Below are 26,943 nucleotides of genomic sequence, written 5' to 3' on the forward strand. Positions count from 1 at the left end.
CGCTCGGTTCGACCGGTTTGAATCGCGCGGCGCACCGCGAGCGGCGGTGACGCGCCTGGGTTCGAGGCTCGGTCGCTTGCGAGTCCGTGGATGTGGACCTTTGTTTTGTACGAAAGTAATGGCTGCCATCTCTAATTTTCGATTGATGTTTTCCGCGGAGAGACCGAATTCCTGTGTTTACCGCGGCATTTAATAACGCAGGATCGCTTTGCGCAACGCGTCGGCGTCGGCCGCGATGTAAACGGTGTTCGGACGCACGTCGTTACGGCTGCCTCAGTGTCATTTCTGCCGAAAAATGTCTGTGTTTACATCCGAGTTACGAACGAGCCTCCGTATTCCTGTCACATTGAGGTAAGCGACGCTTTTTCGGATCGCGGACCGATTCGGCGGCGGGGCGCGGGTCCCGGGATCGCGGAGACGCGTCGCGGAATCGCGGTTCCGCGACCGTCGACGACGATTCACCATCGCCCGTCGACGGCGACGACCGTCTCGCGGTCGATCGTCGTCGTTTCTCGCGACCGCTCGCGTTTCGCTCGTTCTGGCGCTGGTTCGAGGTCGCCTCCTCGCTTCCTCGCGCCCGTCGCTTCCTTTCCCGACCTGGAAAAACGCGCGGGTGTCCGCGGAATCGCTCCGAGGAGCGAGCGTAGTCCGTCCGTCGTACTTAACCAAAAAAAAGTTCGTCCCCCCCGAGGTGGAAGGTCGGCGACTGCCGGACGTGGATTCCCGGTCCCTCGTCCCCCGGGTGCGAGAGCGCACGTGAACGGGAACGTACGCGTTGCGCGCGTACGTAATTTGCCGTATACGAAAACCGCGAGAGAGATATTCGACGGGCATATTAATCCGTGCATATACGCAATTTTTCGTCCCCGGATGGTGGCAACAATGGCTGGTAAAATGGTGAGCGAGGGCAGGTCAAGCGCGCACACAACATCGCCGCGAGGACTTCTACGGCTCGTTTCCTGCGAAACGTAAAACATGTTTTCTCGATCACGTCGGCGCGATCGTGTTTCTCGATCTAGACTGATCTTCCGGAAAAAAAAAACAGAATTTTTATTGCATCAGCTGCACAATTTGAACCGAGCATCGGTCGAATCTTGAAATACTTAATATTTTGTATTCGTTTTTTTTAGGGTATAACGATAAATAACACGCCTCTGTTGTGTTCTTCGTATCTCAAAGTATGTTTTGAGGTAACAGATGGATGTTTGGTCGTCCAGCTGTCGAGATCGAAGATCGCGCTTTACTTATCAAACGTCTTTCCACTTTAAATCAAGTTGAGCAGGGAGCTCCATTTAGCAATCATTTTAATTGAAATGGAATTAAGCTTTTTTTTTTCCAAGTAGCTTCAGAAAGGAGCGGGACACAAGAAAAACGAGTGCCAATGTAGAAATGAGATAAAACTCACATAAAATGGTTTGTTTCAATAGATCGTGATCAATCCTATTACCTTTACAGAAACAAATTTTTCGTTTTATTTATTTAATCATCGTGATTCGATTCTCGTGCAAAAGCTGCCAGTATTTTTCTTTTACACGAATATTTTAATCTCTAGAACTTGTGGAAAAAAAAAAAAGATCATTTGTCGCATTTTAAACTCCATTACCGACAGACGAACGCGACGGATCGAATCGTTGAACGATCATTAGATACGTTGTATCAGCGTTATGTTAAACGAGACATTTTTTCGCGTAAAAGGGAAGGATGCCGTTTGAGAGCGACGCCAAGCGTGTCGCTTCTCCCGTTTTGCGTCGATTTGCAATTCGATTGGTGGCGTGTGATATCGAACGGGTAGAATTTCGCCGGGCTCGAAAATCGGGATTCAAAAACGGGATCTCTAACCTAAAGCGATCGGAAGTCAGCGACGAAACGACGGTCGGAAAACTGCTTCTCGCGGCGGGAACAGAAAAATGTTTCCAGGCGGCGCTTCTCTCGCTCGCTGGCGGCCATATTGCGTGCCTCGGCCTTCCTGCGCCATCCCCCAGCCCTCGGCTTACAGCTACCCTTCTACTCCCCCCTCCTCCCCCGCGGAATCCCCCTTTCCGCGATCTTTTCACGAGCGCGCAAAATCCCTTCCAGTCGCACTCTCGTTTCTCCTATTTTCTCTCTTTCTCTTTCTCTCTCTTTCTCGCTCGCTCTCGCGCCGCCGTCCGATTTTCCTCTCTCCGATGTTTCTCCTCGCGTCAGGTTTCCTCACTGCTCGCGCTGTGAAAGCTATACGTCATGAATATAGCGGCGAACGCGTCCGTACAATGCGTTTAACGGGGACGTTTAACGTACAATTTAACGAGGATTAAAACGACAAAGGTGAAGAACGAGGTTTTTTTTATCTCGTCGCGTCGTCGCGGATGCGTTTTTGAAGAAAATCCGAGAACCATCGAGGGATCGATAGTTCGCGTGCGAAATTTAAAAATCTCTTCCCCTTTCCCTCCTTTTTTTCCCCGCACCGTTGCGATTTTGTTCGGCGCGAGAATTTGTTTGCAAAATGTTGGACACACGGAGCTCTCGTCCCCAACTCCTCCCGGGATTTTAACATCCACGCAGATCTATATCCTATTTTTAGACAGCGCCCACGGCTGACTTGAACCCGGTGCCGCTGCGATATCACGCCGGAAGTGAAATATTAACAAGCGCGAAACGACCGCGCTGCGTCTAACCGCGCCGCACGCGTGCCGTCGACTGCTATTAGCGGTGTAATTAAAGGGTCTGCGTGGAACGTAGGGTGACCCCTGACGCACCCCACATAGTCCTCCATGTTTTTGTTTTTTAAAGAAAAAGAAGAGACAATTGTCTTCTTGCGGTTTTAAACATTAATTTGAATTCGCGCGTCAGCTACGTGGCTGCTTCGTACATTTTTTTGCCAATGAGTTTCTCGGTCGTTTCTCGAGAGCTATCAGCTCTTTTGTGATCCGCGCGACAATGGTTTCTCGAGATGCCTGACAGATCCCGAGAGTCCCACGATTCGCGCGGCGATTGACCTCCGCCGCCGCGAGGCGCGGAAATCGGGCGATTAATTGGCCGATCGCGCGCCACCGCAACCGAGCTGGCTGGCATGCGTTCGATTAAAACGCCATTGCGTTTGCCTAACTCCATTACGCGTCGTGCATCCGTGCACGAATCAATTATTGATTGGTTTATCCGGACCCGCAGGCGCCGCGCTCGCCGGACAGGTAACCGGACAGGTATAACAACGCGAACGCGCCGCCCTGAGCTGTTTTATAACGCGCGAGAGATTCGATTTGCAACGATTTGCAACGCGGGCCGAAGGACGAAAGCCGACGGCGAAACCACTTTTTTAATCAAAACATTCGTTAAAATCCAATAAAATCGGACTTTGATGCGCACTTTGCACATAATATCCGTTCACGCGAAACGTAAACGTTCACGTAAAACAGCGAATCTGAGATTTTCAGATTTCGAGTTTTACATCGAACTTTCTTGGAGTATATGTGGTGCTCGAAAGAATATCTGTCCCGTGAACGACAAAATCCGGCCGTCTTTGCGTGGGCGAACGAGCGGCGGGTTACCTCGTCGCGAGGTAAAATCGTATCGACCGCGAAGGAAAGGAAGTCGCGCGGATTGACGAGCGAGCGAGCGACGTGCGTATAGTCGGAATCGGAGAGATTGATTGAGATACTTTTCGTATAGATACAATATTTTCGAATTTACATTCCGCTCGACTTACAAAAGCATAAAAATGTAACAAATGGTGTAATCAATCAGGCAATATTATTAGTCCTTTCGCGATTTAAGAATATGATTATTAAAACGCTGGTGTCATGACTTTCTTGGCTCGTGTTTTGTAAGACAACTAGAAAGGACGTGGAACGATAAACGAGCAGATTATCAAGTTATTATGAATTAAATAAATTATGATTTATTAACATTTAACTTGTCGAGGGTTGTAACCTCGAGAGGATCAATAAAACGACCATAATATTTAACTGTCGGAACGTTTCGACTACCCGGAGTCTTCATCAGCCGACAAGAAATTAAATAAATATATATAAGTTGAGACATGAGAAAATATAAATAAATAAAGATAGATTGAGCTGTAATATATTAAAATAGGAAATAAGTGTCACAGTTGAAAGTAACTTTCTGTAAATATCTTAATTTGAACACACGGTTTATAATTTCATCGATTTTCTGTGATCTTTATCTCACATGAAGTTGAGAGACAGTTTAACTTTCGAGAGGACTCGTATAACGATCCTTACTCCGGGGAGTAAGGAGACCAGAACTGTCCGTCACTGACGGCGGATTATACGTCAGCAGCGCCGGAAGAGGAGGCGGCCGCGAAGGGCATTGGGGGGTTTTCCCCTCTCGCGTGGGGGTTTAACCTTAACCCGCGCGCACACACGGGGCCGTTTCGGGCGCGTAAGCGGGCGATCGATAGGCCGCGTTTCCGACGCGGCCGTCATCGACGCTCCGGCCGGCGGCCGTCCGCGTGCGGATTCTAATTGCAGCGCGACACTGCGCGCGGATTGACTTTTAAAAGCGGATCCCCGTGCATAATTCATAAGCCATGTAAATCCCAATCAGCGCGCCCCTTTGCCCTGCCCCTCTCCGCTAATCCGATCGACGCGATTGGCCGACTCGACGGACGAACGGGACGATCAGGTGATGGTCGACGTAGGCGCGTTTCGTGCACGCGCATTGCCCTCTGGATTCGTTTCTTTTAATGGATCCGAAAATCGTTTCTCTCAAAGAGAAACGATCGGAGATGAAAAAGAATTTGCGAACGCGTATACAAATTTATTTTTTGTCCTTTCTGGTTGTCTTTTGACGGTGAAAATGCCCTACGAAATATGCTTTTCTTAATTTTAATAAACTAGTACTACGTTTACGCGAGCGTTACTTCTGTAGTAACGATAATTCACTCGTTTACGCGGAGGAATTAGCGTAAGTTATTACAGAAGTAACGCTCGTGTAAACATATTGTATAGAACACTATAAGCGCGCACCATTAAGTTTTTTGTATCATTACACAAAACAACATTTACATACACCACAATAAAAAAATAACATTTTGCACAAGTACCTAACTGTCATTCGAATTTGATGAAGCAAGCTGGGATGCAAATTTCGGGGACCAATCGGCAACCAATCAACATCGTGGAAAAAAGGCCTTAATACTTCGATACGACTTCGATACATTCGATACATATTCGAAATTTAGTTAACGCGCCTTTTTTAAGAAAAGGATGAGCATTATCGTAGAGAAGCGCGATTTAAGACTTAATTGAACGACGACATCTCGATGACATCTGTACTGAAAATCCGCCTCGAATTCATCGAGGATCGAATGCGATCGTAATTGCTCGCGTAATTGAATGGAAAGACCGGCGAGCTTGCAATTTTGCGAGCTCATCATCCGTCGCGAAACCTCAGGGTCACAGTGTCGTGCGAAATCACGACGTCATGCGGTAGGAGCAACAAGACGGGGCCTGTTCATTGGACAGCCGATCATTACCGTCGATTATCCTCGCGCGCCGTAAAGTATCGGCCGTTCGCCGGAGCTAACTAGATATCCGTACGGTTCATCCGACGGCGCTGGTCTGATATTCTGGCACTCGATCTAATTAAGGGGGCCATCGGGACCGATTAGCCTCGGCTTTTTACGCGAAAACCGATGGAATCCGTCTTGGAATCCGGATTGGAATCCGTCTTGCCTCGATCTGGGCAAAAATCGTCCGATACTCTCGTCGACTAATTTTGCTGCGGTCTCGATATATAATTCCGCAATAACGAGGAGAGCGCGAGTCGCCGTTTCTGAACCGTTTAATTTTGCAGCGTCGAAAAAAAAAACGCCAACTACGAAACTATTTCTAGACATGTCTCGGATTTTTCTCGAGACACATCTTTAATCGTGTCTTCGACGTCGCGGTCGCTATTCGCGTCTCGCGTCGATAATAACCCGCTATATTATTTCGTGCCGACTGCGGCGGGTTGTTACGGAGTCGTAGTCGGTTGCGTAAACGATAAAAGGATTTTTATCGAACGTTAGACGTGTCGATTTCGCGAGGCGACCGCGATCGATTTACATCACCGCCTAGCGTTGCCTCGCTCTCGTCGAGACGCTATATAAATGTCGCATAAATCTTCCCGGGGTTTTAAAATTACACGGTGCTTTATGCGTCTTGCAAGTTGTAAGCGTTATCGCGACTCGCGCGCGAGGATTAACGAGCGATATCGTTTCGACGAGAGAGGCTCTCCCAAAGCGCGGTCGGCCCGCATTATCTCCCGCCGCGCGGTATCAGTCAATTCTTCCGCGGGTGTAAACACACGCGCCTTATCGACGATTACGGAAATACGGCGGAGAGATGATGCGCGTAGATGCGTCGGATCTGTACCGTCTACCCAGCTGGAGGATCCGATGAGTTTCTGCGGCATTACGTCAGGACGTATTAATGGCGCATGAAATTCTGACGATCCGCCGCAATCTGAGTGACGAGCAAGCGGCGCGCGTTGCCTTTGGCACGCGAAATTAACTCCACGCGCGCAATTCCTACTCCTCCGCTCGCCTATCGATAATATTTTCATAATAATAATCATTTACCGAAGCCGACGCGGTTAAAGTCGGGCGAGCGATCCTCTGCGACCTGAGTGATTTCTCGCAGATGAACGCTTTACAATTTTGTCTAAACAAAAATTTCGATATGAATCTAGTGTCCATTTCTGCCAATGTAGATTTACTTTAATCTCGATTTAATTTACTTTTCATCTTTTTTTAGTTCTTAGAAACTAAAGTTCTTAAACTAAACTAAAGGAACTTAGTTCTAAATACTAAAAAAAAAGATAGAAAGTTAAGCCGAGATTAAAGTTGATCTGCGTTGATAGAAACGGACTTTTTCCTATACTCGCAGAGGAATTCGTGGGGGAAATTCTAAAAATATAGCCTGCTGATCGTAATCGTGGTTTGGATATTTGTAGAGCCGCGCGATAAACACGCGAAGCGTAGGCTCGATATAGGCTCGACTATATTAATTAGTCGTCCATTAATATCCGCGTCTAATCTATTATTTATCCAACGAATTATTTACATCCCGGAAAACGGTTTTCTTCCGTCGACAGTGCGAAAGCGACGATATGTAGTTTAATACAGCATGCGCTCGAGCATTATCGATAACGTTTCGGAGCTGCCTCGTTACGATAATAAAGAGTTTGAAAAGTGCGATAATCTCATTCGCTCTGCCCGCGATAGCGGAGAACGTTCTCAAGTGCGGTGCATTCACCCTGCGACGATAACAGTCATAACGCATCTGATCCTCCGTTACAGAGTAGTCACGAATACATCATTCACTTGCTGCAACAATGACATAACTAAAAAAAAAACAAAGTTTTTCAAAAAATAAGTTTGAATGTTTTGAATCATGAAAAATTTTAAAATATCGTTAAATGTAGTAAAAATATTTAGCTATATATTAGCTCTTTATTCAGTATATTGAATTCTCACCATTCTTTTGCAAACGAATAAAAAAATAACAATTTTTAATATTATTATTATATCGTTGTAGCAAATGAGCGATGCATGAAATTTAATTTGCCCACGCCAGATTTATTTTTAGTTCAAACATTTTTATTGAACGTTATAAGAATAATTGCAAGGGAAGAGATTTGAATGATTTTATATTGGAAAATATAATTAATGACCAATATTATCTTGCCATATTTCGCGTATATTGTTCGGTTCAGATTGTAATAAATAGAAGAAGATAATGAAAAACATATTGATACGAACCGAGAAATGCAGGGATATTAATACAAATTATATCGGTTAGCACTCGGTTTTTAAACGTTTAGTCAAGTAAATATTAATAATACCGTGAGGTTTTTCGTTCGCGAAATCTCGACGTCACTGCGACATCGTTGACGTAGCTTAACTAAAAGTAATTAACGTTTGACGCAATTAGCCTTTATAGTACGTGATTTAAAAGCTCCCGGTGGTCTTCTCTCGTCAAGTTGAGGGTCGGATGGCTTTAGAACACGCAACGCAAAGCAAAGCGAAGCGGATCTCTCCCGATTATTAGTGAAGAAAAAAGGCTAGAAATCACGAGATGGACGCGACTTTTCGTATAAGTCTGTTTATCGTTTAACTCGACATTAGTCGGCAGTTTGTTCAGCGCGAAACGTTTAATTTTCCTGTCACACCAACGATAACTCGTGAGTTGAATGCGTATTCGGAGAACCGCGAGGTAGAATTCTACGAAAAAGTAAAAAAAAAATCAGTTCTTTCAAAGGAAGAATTTATTTCGAACTCGGAGTGAAAAAATATAGAGCAATATATTATAGAAATTGGAGTAATTAATGAAAAATGGAGTAACATAGAAGCATAGAAATGAAATCAAAATTTATTTAATTGTTATATAAGTATTTTACGCGTCGAAATTCTAAAAATACGGTATCAAAAAAAACTTCGCTTTTCTCTACTTTTCTCTCGCGTCAACTCGGATCAGACCGCGAATCCTATAACATCCAGAAAATGGAGCAGCGCGCTGTTTATTGCAGTTGCGTCGACGCAATTGCTTTAATCGCAATTGCCTCGTAAATTAAGTCGCCGGCTAAATTACGTCTGACGGAAACGTGGAGGACAATTGCTGTTGTTCGTCGCGCGGAATTAGCCGACGCGCTCCGCCGCGTTTACACGTGTCGACGTTAATTTAAAGAAAGAGAAAAGAGGAGAGGAAGAGAGAGATCATTCTCGCGACGCAATCGCTTGACGGATCGTTCGGGTCTTATGCCCGTATCACACTATAGCGATTGGCGATTGCGTCTACGTTTGCGTTTACGTCTCTTGACCAATCGGAGAGTAGCTGCTGGCGATTGCGATTCACGATTTCCGTTCTGATTGGTCCCAAAAGACGCAAACGCAATCGTCCAATCGCTAGTGTGATATGGGCGTTACGTCCTTTTTATTGACACACGCTTCGTCGCACACGTAAGGAGTACGTATACGTTTATTGCGTCGCACGCGTAACGGACCGGAGAAATCTCGTTGCAGCGTGATGGACACACGCGGATGTATACGCGTTCGCGCCGAGGGCGGGGAAAAAAAATGTCGATCTTTCAGCGCGTTTTTCTCGTCGACGGAAGTTCTCCCGCGCCTGCTTATCTTCTCGCTCCCCCTTCCGTCTCTCTATCTGTCTCTCTCCTTCTCTTTTTATCTGAAAGATGAAGAAAAGTGCTCCGCGCGCGATTGCGTAAATAAAACTTCCCGCTCCGTTTTCCGACGCGCCTGATAATCTTAAATGCGCTGTCGAAAGCAGCCTCAGCTCATTACATTCTAATTATCCAGAGCGTTTCGGAAGCAGACGTGATGCTAGATGTTACGCTTAGTTGTTATCTGAGATACCGCTTGATTTTGCCGATTTACTGTCGGCAACTGTCAGCACTGAAAATCTATGGTATACGTGACGCAAAATATAGAAAAATATAGATTTTCAGTACCGACAGTGAATATCGGGAATGCAGCCTCAGTACATATCTCGTCGCAGAGAGCGACTTGACTCGATCAGGTGTCGACGCCGGCCGCGCCGAGTCAATCCGTGTTATCGAGACGCGTTTGAAATATACGGTCCCGCGCGTCGTCACGGGTATAAAGCGGAACGGGGGAGCCCGATGCACGGCACGTGAGCGAGAGAACGGCGAGCGAGAGGTACGAGAGAGGAGAGTTTACGACTCGTCGGGGGTAACCTTGGATGTAATAGCGGAGGCGCGCAATGCCGGGTCGTCGTCTTTCATGTCGTCCCTCCGCTCTTCTGTGGGACACCCACGTTAAAACGTTGCCCCGGCCGCGATTCGCTCGCGCGATATTGAACAAACGTCGGTTCCCAATGGAACCGCCATTTAACATCCCGGCCAGTTTTGTCGAAGACTTTTAACGAGACCTGTTTTTTTTTCGACTCGATATCGAACGTATACGTTTTAATGTTACAGGCGATGTGTCTGCGAATGTATAGCGCATGCCAAATTATACGTGGAACTTCGGGAATCGAATTAGGAATCGTCTAAAACGATCTTTAGACCGTTCGATCGCGCTCTTACTCGTCCCCGATCGCTCTCGCGCGCACAGCCTCCTTCCTCGCCGCATGCTCGCGCATTCCTAACTGATTAATCTGCGAAACCGCGATGCGAAATCGCGCTACGGCGGTCGTCGACTGGAAGCGAAGGCGTTCGTCGACAATGCAACGTACCCTTTGTTGAATACGATGTATCGTGGTGGATCAATGAAGTCGCTGATCGCTGGTCACAATTAACATCTCTCCGGCTAGACGAGGCTTAAAAGTTAATTCATCTTTTTTTTTTTAGAATTGATTATGACAAGACTTTTCTCGTGGGTCAGAGTGTATTTTTTAATTAACATAGTGTGATTATATAAATCACACTTTCGGTGATGAACTGCATCAAAGATAAGTCTTATGTTGTTGTTCAATGTTGACATCATATTAATCGATATTGTTAAATCGGAAAATTTAAATTGCCTCGCTTAATTGTTTGCAAAATTGCTGGTTCTAAGAATTAGAGAAAGATAAAAAGTAAATTAAACCGAGATTGAATTGGGGATCTGTATTATAAAAATAGACATAAAAGCGATTTTGCCGAAACTTCTATCAACTATCGATCAATTAGTTTAATTACTGGCAGGAATGCCTGCAGCAAAGCTTTCAACTTCATCACAATCCGTTCAACGTAAAACTTTCTTTCCACGTATCGAACGGCAAAAAAATTAATAATTCCATCCGCGCTAACAAGGTAGCACCAGCTGTTGCTTGACAAGTTAATTGGCGAGCAAGCTAATTCCGCGGCTGATATCGGAGTCACCTCAAACATTAATTTAACGTATGATTAATCTGTCGAGTAACACCTGTTTCGTTAACTCGCATAAGAAATTCAATTATTTGTTCGACACGTGAGAAGAAGAACTGGATCAGGGACGACGGAATCGTCGAGTTAGAGATCTCGCTGCGAGCAACCGTGATCGAATTAACCGCGGATTAAGTTAAACGGAGCTCGGCCGTAGCCCCGTTGGCATCGCCCTTGGACGCGGAGAGGCAGAAGATGAGAGTCGCGGCGTCTATATGCGCGCGAGGAACGCGGCCATCTTCCAGCGGTCGACCGAACGAGAGCGCGCGATGTGCGTCGCCATTCGTCGTGCATATCGACCGTCGCGAGAGCACGAGAGGGAATTGCGAAAACGCCAGCGGGCGCAGTGGCATGGCGCAACGACGCGACGCCTCTCGCGCGCGGATGAGCCGCGCGTTATTCACCTTTCCCATCAGGAAAACGAGAAACGCGATTCTATATAAATCTGAACCGCTGTCTCGCGCGCGAGCGACGTGTCGCGAGAGCGCCGCAACGGCGACGCCTCTCGGGGATGTATGCCTCTCCGTTTGCGCACGTTCTTAAGGCCGGTATTCATAATCAGATCTTATTTCAAGACCGTCTTAAGTAATATCTCGAGATGCTAATACGGCTCTGTGATTGGTTAATGACATCTTAAGATGGTCTTAAAATATAAGAACCGACTATGAATACCGGCCTAAGAGAACGCGGACAAGTTCGCCGGCATGTGCGTTCTCTACTCCGCGCGTTCGAGTGCCACTCGAATTCGCGCTGCGCATCGAAGCGCGCAGCTGAAGACACTGTCGCAGCCTCGACAGTGTCTTGAAATTGCGTTAACCCACGTCTCTCCGTCTCCCTCGCCAGAAACATAACCGACAATTTGCTTAGACGATAATTTGAACAAGATATCCGATCTCGCGCGCGCGCGAGACGGCGATGTATTTCCGCGGCAAACCGCGTATTTTCGGTTGAGCAAGAAATTCGTACTTTGTCCCCCCTCTCCCCCCTCTCTCCCCTGGTAATGTCCACATTGGGATTCTATTTGCTCGCAGCTACTTTAACGTTGCGTCTCGCGGGAACGGCTTTAAAGCCAGCGAGGCATTAAGCGCGATTTTCGCGCGGTAACGTTGGTACACTCTCTCTCGGCATCGCGTTGCTGCCCTAGGAGAGCCTCACCTAGCTTTACCTCCCGCGACTCCGCTTATCTTCGATCGAACTCCCCGCGCAACTATATCATGAAAATAACCTCACGCGAATGCCGGAGCAAGCGTTCCCGATAACACTTCCTCTCTTTCTCTCTTTCTCTCTCTTCGGCTTATGTATTTAAATTTTATTTCATTGAACAAGAAATTACACGCTATATTGGTACAAGTGTATGATTTAAGTTCGCAATTATGAATTATGAGAATCTCAAATTATCGAAATTGATGAGTTATGTACTTATTAACTCAATGTCATTTTCGACAGTTCGAGGTTTCCTTGGGAATTTCTAAAATAGTTTTAATTACGTTCTCGCACTTTCTCTCTCTCTCTCTCTCTCTCTCTCTCTCTCTTTTTCCCCCCTTTTTTCTCCTACTTTCCTCCTCTTTCCACTTATAACTTCTATGCGATTGCAATTATTGCCGTTTATTCATTTCGCTGTGCGACCCCAAAGCGTTAAATAAAACTAATTAAATAGCCACGGTTACTCTTCCCTTCTTTCCTCTCTCTCTCTCTCTCTCTCTCTTTCTCTCTTTCTCTCTCTTTCTGTATTCCCTTTTTTCTTTATCCTTCCCCTGTAGTAGCATCAGTATCCAGCTCGCGTCACATTGTCTCTCGTATCGCGATACACTTCCATCGGTGTTCGTTCCCTCTCGTCCCTCCTTCTCCCCCCTCACTGCTTCACCGTGACTTTACCTCCCTCCCTTCCCTGGTTCTCCATGTTCTCCACCTTCGTCCAACCCGTCGCTCCGTGAACCCGCAGCGAAGACAGCGTAAAAGTGAAGAGAGGGCAGCGAGATACCGGTTATTGGCGGGGACTGGCATATTTCACCGGGTGTCCGGCAATCAGGCCTTTGTGTACGGCTCACTGCACGCCGTTGCATACCCGCGCGCGTGCTACGAGGAAGGTGGGGAAGGATGGCGCGGAGGGGGAGGGGAGGGCGAGGGTGAGACAGGAGGAGATAGGGGTCGAGGAGGGGTGGGGGAGGATGGAAGGGGGAGGGAGAACAGGCGTCGGGGAAGAAGTGAGAGCGACCGAGAAACGGAACGTTTATTCAACGGCGTGGAACTAGTCATAGGTGCACTCGGCCGGTGGAAAGAGGGAGGGAGGGGGGAGGAGTGCGCGGGACACACAGGCAGCTCTGGATACGCTATATACGCTCCAAAGTGTCTAGATGACGCGTATCTACCCGCGTATCCGCGCAATCGATATTTTCCGGCGACCGCAAACTGCTAAAAAAAAAAAACCACACCTACCAACTTTGCGAGCGATCTGCTTGCAGTCTTCCCTGTCTGCCGAAAATTTTTCGAAGAATCGAGACGCCGCTCTTTACGCTTTCTCGATTCTTTGGAGAAAGAACCATTGGGATGATGGCGAGAAAGGGAGGGGAGAATACGAGGAAAAATTAATTTTCAATTTCGAGTATATTTGTAATTAAAAGCGTAAGTAAAGTTTTACTCGAGTCCCTTTGAATCTGAATGAAGATTGAAGAATAAGATGAGAATCTGCCTCGGTCATGACGTACCGGAGATCATTAAAAGCTCGCCTTAATTAACTTATGTAAAACTTGCAGGATAAGCGACAAGAAGTTTCAATCTCAGTTCGCGGAAAAGCGTGAAAATGCTTTCAGAAGATTCGAAAAATCTGTTCGAGAAAGAATCTACACCTAGCGTAATATATTCCGTTTTGCGTGTAGCTCCATTTTTCATTTGGGTGCTCTATAGTCCCGCATCTCTATGATAACGTTCGCAGCGTGGCCAGGCGTGGGGGCTGTCATTGGTTCACATTGCGGTCGCTTGTGGATATAATGTTGGAATCATTAGATAGCCTATAGGCTCTGACACGCGATTTACATGTATATGCGTATTCGCCATTAAGTGCCTCTCCTCTCGCTCTCACCCGCTACGCCCTCTCCCTTCCTCTCCCGTGCCGTCACCCGTGCTGTGAGCACAGGAGCGGATTCAAACGTCCGCATACCCTCGCGTGAGATTCCGTCTTGCGTTCGCTTTATTCGATTTTTGAACATCAATATACGTCGCAATTTATTTATTTCTCCATCTATGAAAATTTCAAGGATGCTAACCGATTGAAAACGCAATCTGAACAGAGAGCGTCTCAGATAGCAACTTTTCGATCTAAAAACAATTCACTCTTCTTTAATCTGTAATTTGTAAGCGTATATACGTCGCAAAGTAGAAAGATCTATACGAATAATTAATTCTCTTTGAAAGATTAAGGGCGATTCACAGACCGATTTTATATTTAAGATTTTATATTGAAAGTTTTGGGTAATCTTAGGACGGTATACATAGTCGGATCTTATATTTAAGATCGTTTTAAGTTTATTTTTAGATGCTGTACAACTCGTTTTATTGGCTACGAGGTACTTAAAGATGAACTTGAAACGATCTTATGTATAAGATCTGACTGTGAATATCGGCCCAAAAGTTCTGTTCAACGAATGGACCGTATGTACAGCCTTTCGCGATCATGCTCGAGACGAAATTGAATACAAGATCGGAATACCATGTCCATGAATGCCGTCATTGCCGTCCCAAGTGATTCGCGACGGCGAGAGAGAAGAGAGGATCGGCTGCACAAAATCCGATCCTGTATTCGTGACGTTTGCGCGGCGGTTACGTCGGCCTCTTACGATCAGGCTGGCTAACACGGCGGCGGAATGCGCGCCGCTGAGTTGCGCACGCGTGCGAAGAGCAACATCGTTTTCCTGTAACGTCGACCGTCGGGAGAGCAAGCCCGAAGGGGTCAGCGGAAGCGTCGTGCGCGACGACCCGCTCCGCTCGTTGTAAACGGCAGCGGCTTGACGTGCGAGCGAGCGAGCGAGCAACGCGAGCGATTGATAGCGCCTCGAGCGTATAAGGAGATGCGATCTATTTAAGTTCTCAAGGCAACCACGAGACCAAACTCCGTTTTTACCTTTAATCGGCGATTGACTCAACCGACAAAATTGATAAAATTTTTTTGCGTGATTTGTCGTTCTCGAGTCAATTTCTATCGGTACAGATTAACTTTAATCTCGATTTAACTTTTTATGTTTATTTCTACCAACGTGGATTAATTTTAATCTCGGTTTAACTTACTTTTTATCTTCTTCTGATTTTCAGAACTAAATAAGAAAAGAAAAAGTACTAAGTTAAACCGAGATTAAAGTTAATCTACGTTGGTAGAAATAAACATTAAAGCTAAAAAAAAAATAGAAGGTAAATTAAACTGAGATTAATCTGCATCGAAAAGAACGGACGTCTTTCTTTCCGCGCGTCGAACAATGGGAAATTAATGGGACTATCCATTTTATAACAAGATAGGTATCGATGATAAATTAATCGTCGGTTAAATTAATCGGAGTTTAACTGAAGTTACGCTCTCAGCTGCGAAGCGGCTATTTCGTATAATCGATTATCAAAATGCAAGATCGCGCTGTAATCCAGAGATTTTATGAAGATGTTTTCTTTCTTTAGCGAAAACGTTCATAATTTTCCGCTCATTGAAGACGTTAAAATCTTTTTTTTTTCTTTATCACTACCGGATCGAAGGAGGGATCGTTTTGTTTCTCCTTAACTGCACATCGGTGTGATACTTAAATCTATACATGTATCGCGTAGCGCGGAAACAAAGGAGTTTCCACGCGTGATCGTAAATAATTCATAGTAACGCTCGACACGATGAGGTCATTGTTTCCAGCAGATAAACGCGTAATAGGCGCTCCTTCGCGCTGTCGTTCGCCGCGCCTAAAGAAATTCGCATTGCAGAAACGCCCATCTGCTTGCAGCACCTCGCTAGAATACCGACGCGTATACGCTTCCAAAAGAGCTCGGCTCTTCGATGATCACGAAGCTCGCCCGAGAACGTCAATTAATAGCCCAATCCGTCATCTCGATCTCTCTTATTATTATCAAAATGCATTTCGCTCCAAGTTATTTGAATAGAAACCGCAGATCAGGGGAAAACCTAATTTAATCTACGATGATACGGAGAAATTGATTTTCCTCCGAGGAGACTCTTTGGCGCGGAGGAAGGGGTACGGGAAGTCGTGGCCATATTGTCGGGGGATGTCAATTCCTAGACTGATTTAAAAATACGTTCGATTTCTATTTTGGAGACGCGCACGAGGGGATGCATCCACCGGGGAGGGCGGGGGGGGGGGGGGGGGGGGGCGAACAATAATCGCTCGGAAATAATTTTGGTTCGAATCGATGTGTCGAGGGGGTCGAGGTACGCCAAGTAGGTCGCCGCGGATCCTCATTGCTGCCAACAACGAGACGCCCGCGCCGCCTCCGCCGCTGTCGCTGCCACTGCACTTCGAGGTGCAGCAGCGCGCCGCTGCGCTTCGCCGCGGGTCGCCACGAGAACTCGTTAATTCCGTGCGCGCGACAACGTTCACCGAGTATTCCGAGAGAGCGGAATACTCGAAGCTAACTTGAGCGGGGGTTACACGCGCGAGGATCGATGATTCCTCGTACCTTGAAAGATTAAACACTAAAGACACAATCGAGACTTTCAAAGCGCGATATTCATTCGCGGCTGAAGGCGCAGCGACTCGCACCTTTAAATATCGATGTGCTGCTGCTTAATAGCTTTAATGTTCAGTTTTTAAGCGCTTATTATTTTAATTACCGCTTCTGTTAAATTACGCTGGATTGCTGCTAAATTACGCTGTTACGTGGCATCGTAATTTAATGCGACGTTTAAACCAGTCAGCTCTTAAGAAATACTATAAAGCTGACATTTTCGTAGATCCAGACGGTATCTTGAAACATGCCTAATTGCTTGTAATTAAATATGTAATCGATACACTTCCGATTGCTTCCGATTCTCAATTTATCTACTTACTACTTATCGATGTCTCCTGCTATATTTTAGGGTAATTAAAATTCTACGAAGATACGGGTGCAACAGACTTAATGAAATAAAATATAATTGTTTTTACGTAATATAGAAATGGTAGTATAATTTTTATTCGCGCAGTGCTGGTCTCACAAGAAACACTCGTAGCTTTATATCGGACATATCGGATTAGGGAATATGTTTTATTTTAAATCCGATACTTTCTCCCGCCGTTGCGGGCGCGCGTTTCGAGGCGTTACGATTGTTGTTCCGCGGAACGGCTCTCTCTCTCGCCGGGCGACGAACGAACAATACGTCCGAAGTCGGTCACGAGAAAGAGAAAAGGTCCGCCGCTCTCGCAAAATCGGCTCTTTAAGGTCCACCCGATGCAATCTCTCACGCGCGTTCGCCCGGCGAGACACGCTGAAAATCGCGGGGGACTTTCTAATTTCCTCCTCCGCCGGCGATATCCTTCGATATCGTCGGCGAATTTACGCGGGCCTGCATTCACTCGCCTCGATCCGCGGCAAACTTCGCGACGCTTGATCCTATCGGCGCGGCATCGCGGGGACCTATCGATCGTTGTTGATAATAGCCGCGTTCACGTTTCAATTTTTTTAACCTATAACGACGATCGGCGGCGGGATCAACCGTTTTCCTCCTCGTGACTCGGACATCGAGAGACTCGTCATCGAATTCAAATGTAGCGTACGGAGAAATGTTTTGCTTGCATTAATATTTAACGTATGCGGGACAACTGGAGACCCGCGCGTATCGGCGGCAATCTCCGCGACCGAAATTTCCATCCCAGGAGAAAAAGGCGATCCGCCGTAGAAGTGACGAAGGATTGGCCGGCAGGCTCTCTCCGCCGTGGCTCCGGAATTACTCCACGTGTCGCGGATATATAACCGACAAGTATATATAAATGTCGCTAATGGGCGAGATTAACGCCGCGCGGTCGGGCATTATATATTTAGTCAAACGCGCGACCGACCGCGCGATCTCCTTCTCCTCCCCACGCCGTCGTCGCAGAATCGCGACGAGATGTCCGCGCGCGGTTTCGCGGCCATCTGGAATAATACCGCGGTGATTCATTTTCGCGGGTGTCCGTTTAAAATTAAACGCGCTTCGCGATATGCGCAACCTCGGTTAACCGACGCTCTCGCTTGGCCGGTCTCTTCGATTCCAGCCGAGGAATTATTGTCGAAGTACCGGGTAACTTCGGCATCGTTTGACAAGCCGACTTCGTCGTACAGCCAGATGAGAGAGAATCGTCAATGGGCGAACGCCTTGAATACGAAATGAATTTTCCCGACCCGGTCCCATTCACGATTTCTCGTTCGGCCTCGGCTGATTCAATATTTGACGCTACCCGCCCCGTGCGACGGAGACGAGATCGCTCCCGATCCTGCGACGAGTCGTCGCGTCGCAAACGGCGGACGCGCGCTACGCGATTTCGCGAATCGTGCCGAACCCGAGCGGATGCGTATGGTAATTAATCGCGTAACGCACCGCTGAATCCGTCGTAACCCGTTATCTCCGGCGATAGCGCGCACAATGTCATTCGTCTTCCTCCCTTTGCGTACGAGGCCGCGAACGCAACGCCGACCGCTAGGACCCAATAACGCAGTAACGCAGGAAATTCCGACGCGCAATCATTTCAAATGCGTTTTGCGGCGGAACACCGAAGTTGACGATAACTGTACTGTACTGCAATCTGGTTTTCAGGATTGAACGCTCGTCCCAATGAAACGCACCGATTCAACCCGCGAGAGAGAAAGAAAGAGGGAGGGAGAGAAACCTTAACTTTTTGCTATCCTATGCCGAACTGAATTCATTTGCTACGGTAGCTTATCGCTGGTTCTCTAAGCGAATATAATCGACAAACTGACTGTATATTTTTGAAATTCCTGTGAACTTCGCCAAATAATAATTCCTCGATTTATGTTAGATCCGCTGATCAAACGAAATGGAGGACGTATAATACTCTGTTCGCGAGAAGCAATTTGGACCGCGAAGATTTAAGATTCGTCGTCCTCGACGCTAGCTTCGGTTGCCCTAAAGATTCTCACGCTCCTTTATCGAGTTAAGTGAAGCAGCCTTGTATTTCTATCGTGCGCGTGCCAATGTGGACGGGAACGTTAGAGACGCGAGACGCGCGCGGTAAGTGATCAATGACCGAACACAGGCAGTCGGAGGCCCCTCGAACGTCGCGTACTTGGCGAGAAAGTTGTTCGGAATCTGCGCTCCGCAGAAATCTCTCGCGAGCGCACTTCCGTCTTTCGCGGTTGCTCCCGGGCCTCTCCGCGCGTCGACCGTAATAGGAGGGACACCACCGACTTCGAGACAACTCCCACATTGCCGTCGAATGTTCTCGAAGCCGGCGATCCGTCGTCGGCTTTCCGGCTGGAAAATTTCCGGAATGACATTGACGTCCCGATTATCATGATCACGTTTTAGATCTCGTTAAAGCTAAAGAATTCTCAGCTACGAATTTTAGTCCAATTACGTATGAATCATTCGATCATCAAGTTGTTTTTTTTACGAGTTTTTTTTTACGATTAATAAAGAAACGTTCTGCATGCATGTTCTTTGATCGAAAGATTTTTAGAAATACAGGCTGTTTTTTTTTCACTTAAATGGATTACATACATCTGTATTGCAATATAGTACAACAGAGCTTAATTCCTTCGATATTAGTTTTACAATGACGCCAGCGAAATCTAGAAAAGTATAATCACGCTATTGTTTAACAAAACATCTGAAATGCCATCTTCGCAATTCTAATTGATGATTTTTTTTCTCTTGCAGCCTATGGTCCACGGTCCTCAAATAGCCGAATCGAGAACTAGACTTGGTGAAGCCAAAACCGGGCGAGGACGATAGCCAGCAGTCCTTGGACCGGTCGCACAACTCGCTCGCGAGTTTCCACTTGGCGTGCTCCCGTAAGACTACCAAAACGTCGACCCCATCGGTAATCAAGTTATCGGGGGGTGGAACAGCTGGCAGTGGGGAGCAACTGTCCCCAGGGCCTGGCCCACCTCCCCCGGTATCTCCGTTGATCGGCGGTGACGGTCGCGTCAACGAGGAGAACGCAAGAGCCACAGAAAATAACGATGAAGCGGGGCAAACGGCCGTCTCGGCGGCAAGCGGAACGACGAAGTCCGCGTCTGCGGAAGTGGAGAAGGAGTACGGCCAAGCTAACGAAACCACCATGAGTTTCGTTCTGAAACTAGACGTCGAGACCGCGGCGGCGTCGGTGGTGGAGAATGCAACGAAGGACGGCGCCGGGAGTGAAGGACAACCGCCACCGACGTTGCTGATCGCCCGGGAGATATGGCGGTCTCAGGAGCCCGTTGCGGTTGCCACTGGCACTATCACCACCACGCCAGGGAACGCAATGGTAATCGCGAGCGGCGACGACGCTGCCGCCGCGGCCACTAATGGTGGCAAGTCGCAGCTGTTGCAGTGTCTGGAGGCGACGAGCAATCAGGAGCAACAGACGGCGACGGCCACCACTGCGTCCACTCTCACGACGGTCAAGCCTGTGGTGACCTATCCAGTCGCCAAAGGCGCCAGGGAGCAGGTGCAGAGAATGATCGCCGGTTCACAGACCAACACCACGGAGGTGTTGACAACGCGCGTCATCTCGCAGAAGCTGCCGCCATCGTCCATTGATCAGGCGCAGCCTGTCCCGATGACTCTCAACATTTCCTCTCAAACATCGACTAACTCGACGTCCTCACCATCCCCCAATAGTGTCGACGTTTCCTGCCCTTGGCAGGCAATCACGGTACAGAGTACTCAGCCGATGTATCAATCGAAGAATCAGATTGCGATCGCTGACCTTATCCATTGTAGTAAGCAGCAACAAGTGACGACGGCGAGCAATGTACAAGCTACGTTGCATCACAAGCTTCAGCCAATATACCCCATAGGCACTTCTACTACGGCGGTAAAATGTCCAGTGGATTTACCAAGGTATCACACGAAGTCAGGCAGCATCATATCAACTAGTCAATCTGCGCAAAAGATCAAGACCGTGACAAATGTAATCACTAGTTCATCTGCTATAGTCGCACAACGTAATAATTCTCTGTCCAAGTCACAGGGCGTGTCGAAGACACGGGTGTTACCTGGTCAATTTATAAACAATCAAGCGACTGCGAATAACGCGAACCCGCAAAAGATTCAGCTGGGTAACTCGACGATACAGAAGACAACGCAACCGGTCGGTGTAACGAATGTGCAAAAAACAACGCTTCAATCCGTCTGCAACAATCAGAAAGTTCCAGTGTTGAGCGGCAACCATCTTCCAAACCTCAAGACGCAACAGCAAGGTTTACAGAAGTTACAGGTGCCTCAGAAGATATCTCTAGCTGTGGGCAGACAGCAGTTCCAGTCGAGCACGCAACAGGTGAACAATGTCTCGAAACCTAATAGCCTCGTAACCGGTATACAAAAATATCAATCACCCGGACAACATTATATGGCATGCCAACAAGCGGCAATATCTCAAACGAGATCTCAATCGACGGCAACCGGGCTGCAAAAGCCTCAGACATTGACGACGGTACAAACCACCAAACTGCAAACCGCGACGAGTAATATCTGCAAGAGCAATAGTGTGCCGAATGTTTCCAAACCATCGCAAAACTCAAACGTGCTCGCGATTGGCAAACAGCAATCACAAATGCAACCTACGTCGGCACAATTGTTACAGGGTTCGCAACAACAAGTAATCCAAAAGTCGCAACAGCAGCAATCGGCAAACGCGAATAATGTACAGGTTCAAAGAAGTCACAGTATTACTAATGTGCATTCGAAGGTGATAACGTCTGTCCCGAACAATCAAAGAACTCCGGTTGTGATGAACTCGAAGGCTCAACAGCAGCAGCAGCAGCAGCAACAAACAGTGATGAGGGTGGGAATATCGAAGGGTCAGACGCAAGCTGCACAAACTGTAGCAGGTCTGAAGACTATCTCGCAAAAAACCATAATGAACCCCGTCAAGACTACCGCAAATTCACAAAACAATACCATTCAACAGCCTATAGTGCAGAGAAATAACAATCCTCCTCAATCTATGAAAATCATTCAACAACAACAGCAGCAGCAGCAAAATGTAATTGGACCGCAGAACGCTCCGCAAAAACAGCCTGGATGCATCAAGACTATTCCTCCGCAGAAACCTGTACAAAGGAATCATGCTCAGAAAATCAGCAGCGCTGGTGTTAAACCCTTGTTGAGTCCAAACGTAACGGGATTTACGAAAGCTCAAGGCCCGACCGCGACGCAAGTAGCGCCAAAGACGAGTATCAAGACCCTGCTGCCGCAGCAGACGGTGGTCGCACCGTCCAATGTGATAGCTCCGCACAAAAACTCGCCGATTAAAATCCAACAGCAAGCGCTACAGCAGAAGCAATTGATCATGACGCCGCAATACACCCAACAGATCCGACAACAGGCCGGACAAATAAAAACCCTGCTCCCGATAACCACGGCTACAATCGAACCTCGTAAAGACCTCATTGAGAACAAGTAAGCTTAGCTATTTGTAACTGTATTTATATTATTGTGTGTTATTAGTATTTATATTTATATTATTATATAGTTTTTTTCCTTTTTTTAAACTAACATCCTTTATTTTGCTTTAAAGTTGACCGTTTGATTTTCACTTTAAGCATAAACTTTGTGATGAAATTATTTACTTAACTATCTTTGTTCTTTTGAGTAATCTGATCATGATCGTCATAATAAAATAAAATAATGTTACTTAGAAACGATAATGAATCACGGATGCCCAAAGAAGAGGAGCAAACTACTTCGAAATCGCCAGTGAGAAGAATGCCGCTTCCTTATGAGGTACAAATTTGTACTATAAAGCATACTCAATGCTTGGCTTACAAAATTTTGTATTTTTTTTATGTGTATCTCGAGATTATGGATAGGTCGTATTTAAAAGCGCATTCTTGTTTAACTGCAGTGTCTTCAGTTCGTTCTTCAAGACCACAATTATGGAGCACCACCGCCACGAACACCACCACCGCCTCCATCGCCACCCCCTCACCCGAAGCAACAACCTATTAATGGAGCCGGCAGTTCCACAGCTACTTCCCAACATCCTTATATCTTTAGTCCTGGTAATGTCTTTTTTGTGTTTTGATATTACTATTACGATACAATTATGTCAATTATTGATGTATTAACTTTTTTCAAGAATCTATATTCTTGAAACTTCTCACAAACAAAGAAATCATCACATATTTTCTAATACAGAATCTAAAAAGTTAGTGATAACAAATATTATTATCTAATTGAAGTTGTGAGCAATACCAATGTGGAGGATGATGCTGCCAGCGCGATCAGCAGTGAAGCAGGACGAGAAGCGGAACCGGAAGGTGAAGAAACCGAAACAGCACCCGAGGGTGAAGGTGACGATGAGGACAGTGTTACCAGATGTATCTGGTAAGTGAATAAGATAATTATTTTACAGATAGATATACATATAATGCTACAATGGCAATGCTATAATGTATAATGTTTGATATATTATTTTTAGTGACTTTGAACACGACGATGGATATATGATATGTTGTGACCGATGCTTGTAAGTGTTCACCAATATTTTTACATTACTAATGTAGAATATAGATAAATATACAGAATATAGATAAGAGTATAGATAAATATATAAAATCTAGATTAAGCAATTTTTATATATTTTTAGTGTGTATACATTATATAAGTATCTAAAATTACATATTACATTTGAATGAAACTTATCGATTATGCGAAAACTGATTATGCGACCGCAGAGTATGGCAGCACGTCGATTGCATGGGCATTGACCGTTCGAACATTCCTGACGAATACCACTGCGAGAGATGCCAGCCGCGACGAGTGGACAGACAGCGAGCACGCGCCTTGCAGATGCGTAAACGCGAGGAGCTTCTCAATTCGGACACATCGTCCGACACCTCGTCTACCAGTTCGGCGGACACGGACGTCGGTTCGGTGAACAACACCACGACGCAGAAGAAACGCTCGCTTTCGCAGCAACAATCACAAGTTCCAAGACGCAGCAAATCCGACGCGTCTGCCCAATCGTCGCAGGTGCGAAGATTGAATAATAACAACAATAACAATAACAACAACGTTGGAAAGAGGCAGAGAAGGGACTCCCAACCCCGACAACCGAGCGCCGTTCGCAAGAAGGAGAACACCACCCCGAAACGTGGACCTGGAAAACGTAAGGCTAAAAGGAGAACGAGCCTCGAGGACAAAGAGGAAGATGTGCAAGATGCCTGGGGCACAAACATGGCGCCCCTAAGACAGTGGATCGAAAGATACGAAGAAGCAGTTACGAATCATTATAGTCCCGAATTGCGAGCCAGGATATCGAATATCAAAGTCAACGGTACACATAATGATCTCAGGCAAAGTAACATGAATGTCGTTGCCACCGGTAAATGCAGACTCAATGTGCACAGCAATAATCTTAGAGTAAGTAAAATATTATCTTGAATACGAATGATGAATGAAGAACGTAGATGAAAAAAATATTACGAAAACGAGAAGAATTCTTTATCTTATTTTTAATTATTTTATTTAATTATTTTTCATCGTTTCCAGTATTATTTATTAATGTTTATTATTATCGCGATTTATTATTGAATTTTGAAAAATAAAAATGTTCAAATTTTTATATTCTTTATGGAAATTATACGAAAACGTTTATTGAAAAATCTTTTCTTTCTTGCAGTTTTTAGTGGCGACGATGTACCTTCCGCCAAACACTCCTGTCGTAGAACTACGAGGCAAATATATGCTTAGCACACAACATCGACTGCAGTATACGCAAAGTGGTAGGCAGCACGTTCAACGGCCGGGACCGTTCGTGTTTTTCTACCGTCTGCCACGCGACGGTACCGAAGTGTGCGTAGACACGCGGACGTACGGGAACGACGCGAGATTTGTGCGGCGTAGTTGCAAGCCAAACGCCGAGGTGAAGCACTGCATCGAAAAGGGCACGCTGCATCTCTACATCGTGACGACATGTGCAATCGAGAAGAACGCCGAGATAACGATCAAACACGAGCAGCACGATCTACTGCTGTCACCCAATCCCAATTCCCCCGCGCTGCCCGTCGTGTGCGCGTGTAACAATCCGCGGGAGTGTCAAATTGCAAACGCGGCGAGCCAGTTGAACAGAAGAGGTAGCAACGGCGCTCTCGCTGAAAATGCCGAGTAAGTTCATACAACAATACGAGTAACGATGAAATGTACAAGATATTTTTTAAATATATTTTTATAATGTATTCGTTATTTTTATCTGTTATCAGTGGCAGAGAACGAAGGCGGCGAGGTAGAAGAAACACAGTTTGCGAGGAAACCGATTCCACGCCACCGACAGTTCCTCCTACGAGTGTCACGCAAACCACTACAACCGCAACATCGTCTGTGTCATCGACGGTGACTCCTGCGACGCCGAGAAGAACCGTCACGACCACGGTTACAACTACAACGACCCGCCAAGCAGTTGCCAAGGAGGAAACCACGACGACGACGGTAGCGAATACACAGCCTCAAACGTCGCCTAGTTTGAACCAGTCGGTGGCGACGACGCCGGAAACGAAGAAAGATAAAAAGAAGATGACGCGAGATGAGAGGAAGATGGAGGCGATCATGAAGGCTTTCGAGAGGCTGGAGAAGGCGGAACAGAGGAAACAGGAAGTACAAGCGAGAAATGCCCAACGAAAAGAATCTGGTGGCACGCACAGCGACAATGAGGATAATCGCTCGACGACGGGACAGTCCAAAAATAGTAAACAGACGAACTCGGAGAGGCCGCTGCGACGGAGAAGGAGGAAAGGTCGAGCGAGAACGACAAGCTCCTCTCAGTCGCAGAGTAGCAGTCGAAGAACGAGGTTGAATTCCGCTGAGTCCGACGTATCTTCCGGGGACGAGAGCAATTCCATGCAGTCACCGCCTCTGTTGGGTCAGAATCGCCCGCCCAGCCGGGACGTTCCCTATTCGTCGCACTTGCACACTCCGGCTAAGAACACGACGAGCGATGTTAACACCGGATCATCCGGTGGCCATCAAGGAATTCCAACTGCGGCTGGTTTACTGCTGGCCTTAGCGAACTCGAACGCTCCCGGTCCTCCGAGCTCGCCACCGTTACAGCAACCTACTCCTGTCAAGAGTCCTACTTGCGACAGCGGAGCCAGCAGCAGCTCGCAGAGTTCAACGCCGTCGACACCGTTGTCGTCTGCCTGCTTGCTAGTGGCCGCGGCAGTCGGTCCGCTAGCTCCGGGTTTCAAGTTCCCGAAGACGAAGAAGGTGCTGATGAACGAATGGCTGAAGGAATCGCCCGATCCGCCACAAGCTAATATACCTCAAGTGTCACCTCTGCCGGCTCTACCAAGTGTCGCCTCTGCCGGTCCGCCGACTTTACAAAATTCCATGAATCCGCTGTGCGGCAGGCACTTCCCGCCGGTACCAACAGATGCGTCGGCGGAATTTCTGTCACATAGTTACGCGGCCAAGAGTTTAGCCACCCTTGTGCAAGCCGCCAACTCGGTTAGCGGCATATGCGACTCGCCGCCGCAGCGTAGACAGCAAGCGGTTTCTGGTAACAACAATAACAACAATGGGAATAGTGGCTGTCCCACTGTGTCTAACTCGGGCTCGGCAAAGAAGCGATGGTTGCGCCAGGCGATCTCGGAAGAGTGCGATTCGCCCAATAGCCGGCCCGAAAGCCCGCCGCTTAACGAGACGGTAGCACCGCCCAAGAAGCGTAGAATAGCTCGAGAGAGCTTGTCATCGGACAATTACACCCCGCCGACGACGCCAACCATGCTACTTCCGACCGAAGCAGCGCCTAACAGCAGATCACTATGTCCTGCTGACGTAAGTTTCACAGCGTCTTAGCTAAATATTATAATATTAATTATTTTAACGTTCAATTTGTAATATACGTCAGATATAGAAGTAGACAATGCAATTCGAAAATAATCTCGTTTACTGTTTTCGCAAACTTATTTATTTAT

At 46.8% G+C, this 26,943-nt stretch overlaps 1 protein-coding gene across 1 annotated transcript in view; it reads left to right on the forward strand.

Annotated features, from left to right (window-relative positions):
• Positions 1-100: 100 nt before the first annotated feature.
• Positions 101-26,943, forward strand: part of LOC112461077 — a gene marked incomplete at its 3' end in the record, with an annotated part of 27,535 nt that continues 692 nt past the window's right edge. Inside the window, exons 1-9 of the mRNA XM_025026149.1 lie at positions 101-351; positions 19,700-22,429; positions 22,669-22,753; positions 22,875-23,031; positions 23,212-23,356; positions 23,451-23,498; positions 23,707-24,394; positions 24,654-25,138; positions 25,234-26,803. Of these exons, the coding sequence (XP_024881917.1) occupies positions 20,103-22,429; positions 22,669-22,753; positions 22,875-23,031; positions 23,212-23,356; positions 23,451-23,498; positions 23,707-24,394; positions 24,654-25,138; positions 25,234-26,803 (5,505 nt within the window). The remainder of the gene's footprint in view (positions 352-19,699; positions 22,430-22,668; positions 22,754-22,874; positions 23,032-23,211; positions 23,357-23,450; positions 23,499-23,706; positions 24,395-24,653; positions 25,139-25,233; positions 26,804-26,943) is intronic.

Source organism: Temnothorax curvispinosus, unplaced genomic scaffold, assembly GCF_003070985.1.
Source record: "Temnothorax curvispinosus isolate PA1 unplaced genomic scaffold, ASM307098v1 QBEX01011026.1, whole genome shotgun sequence".
Taxonomy (NCBI): domain Eukaryota; kingdom Metazoa; phylum Arthropoda; class Insecta; order Hymenoptera; family Formicidae; genus Temnothorax; species Temnothorax curvispinosus.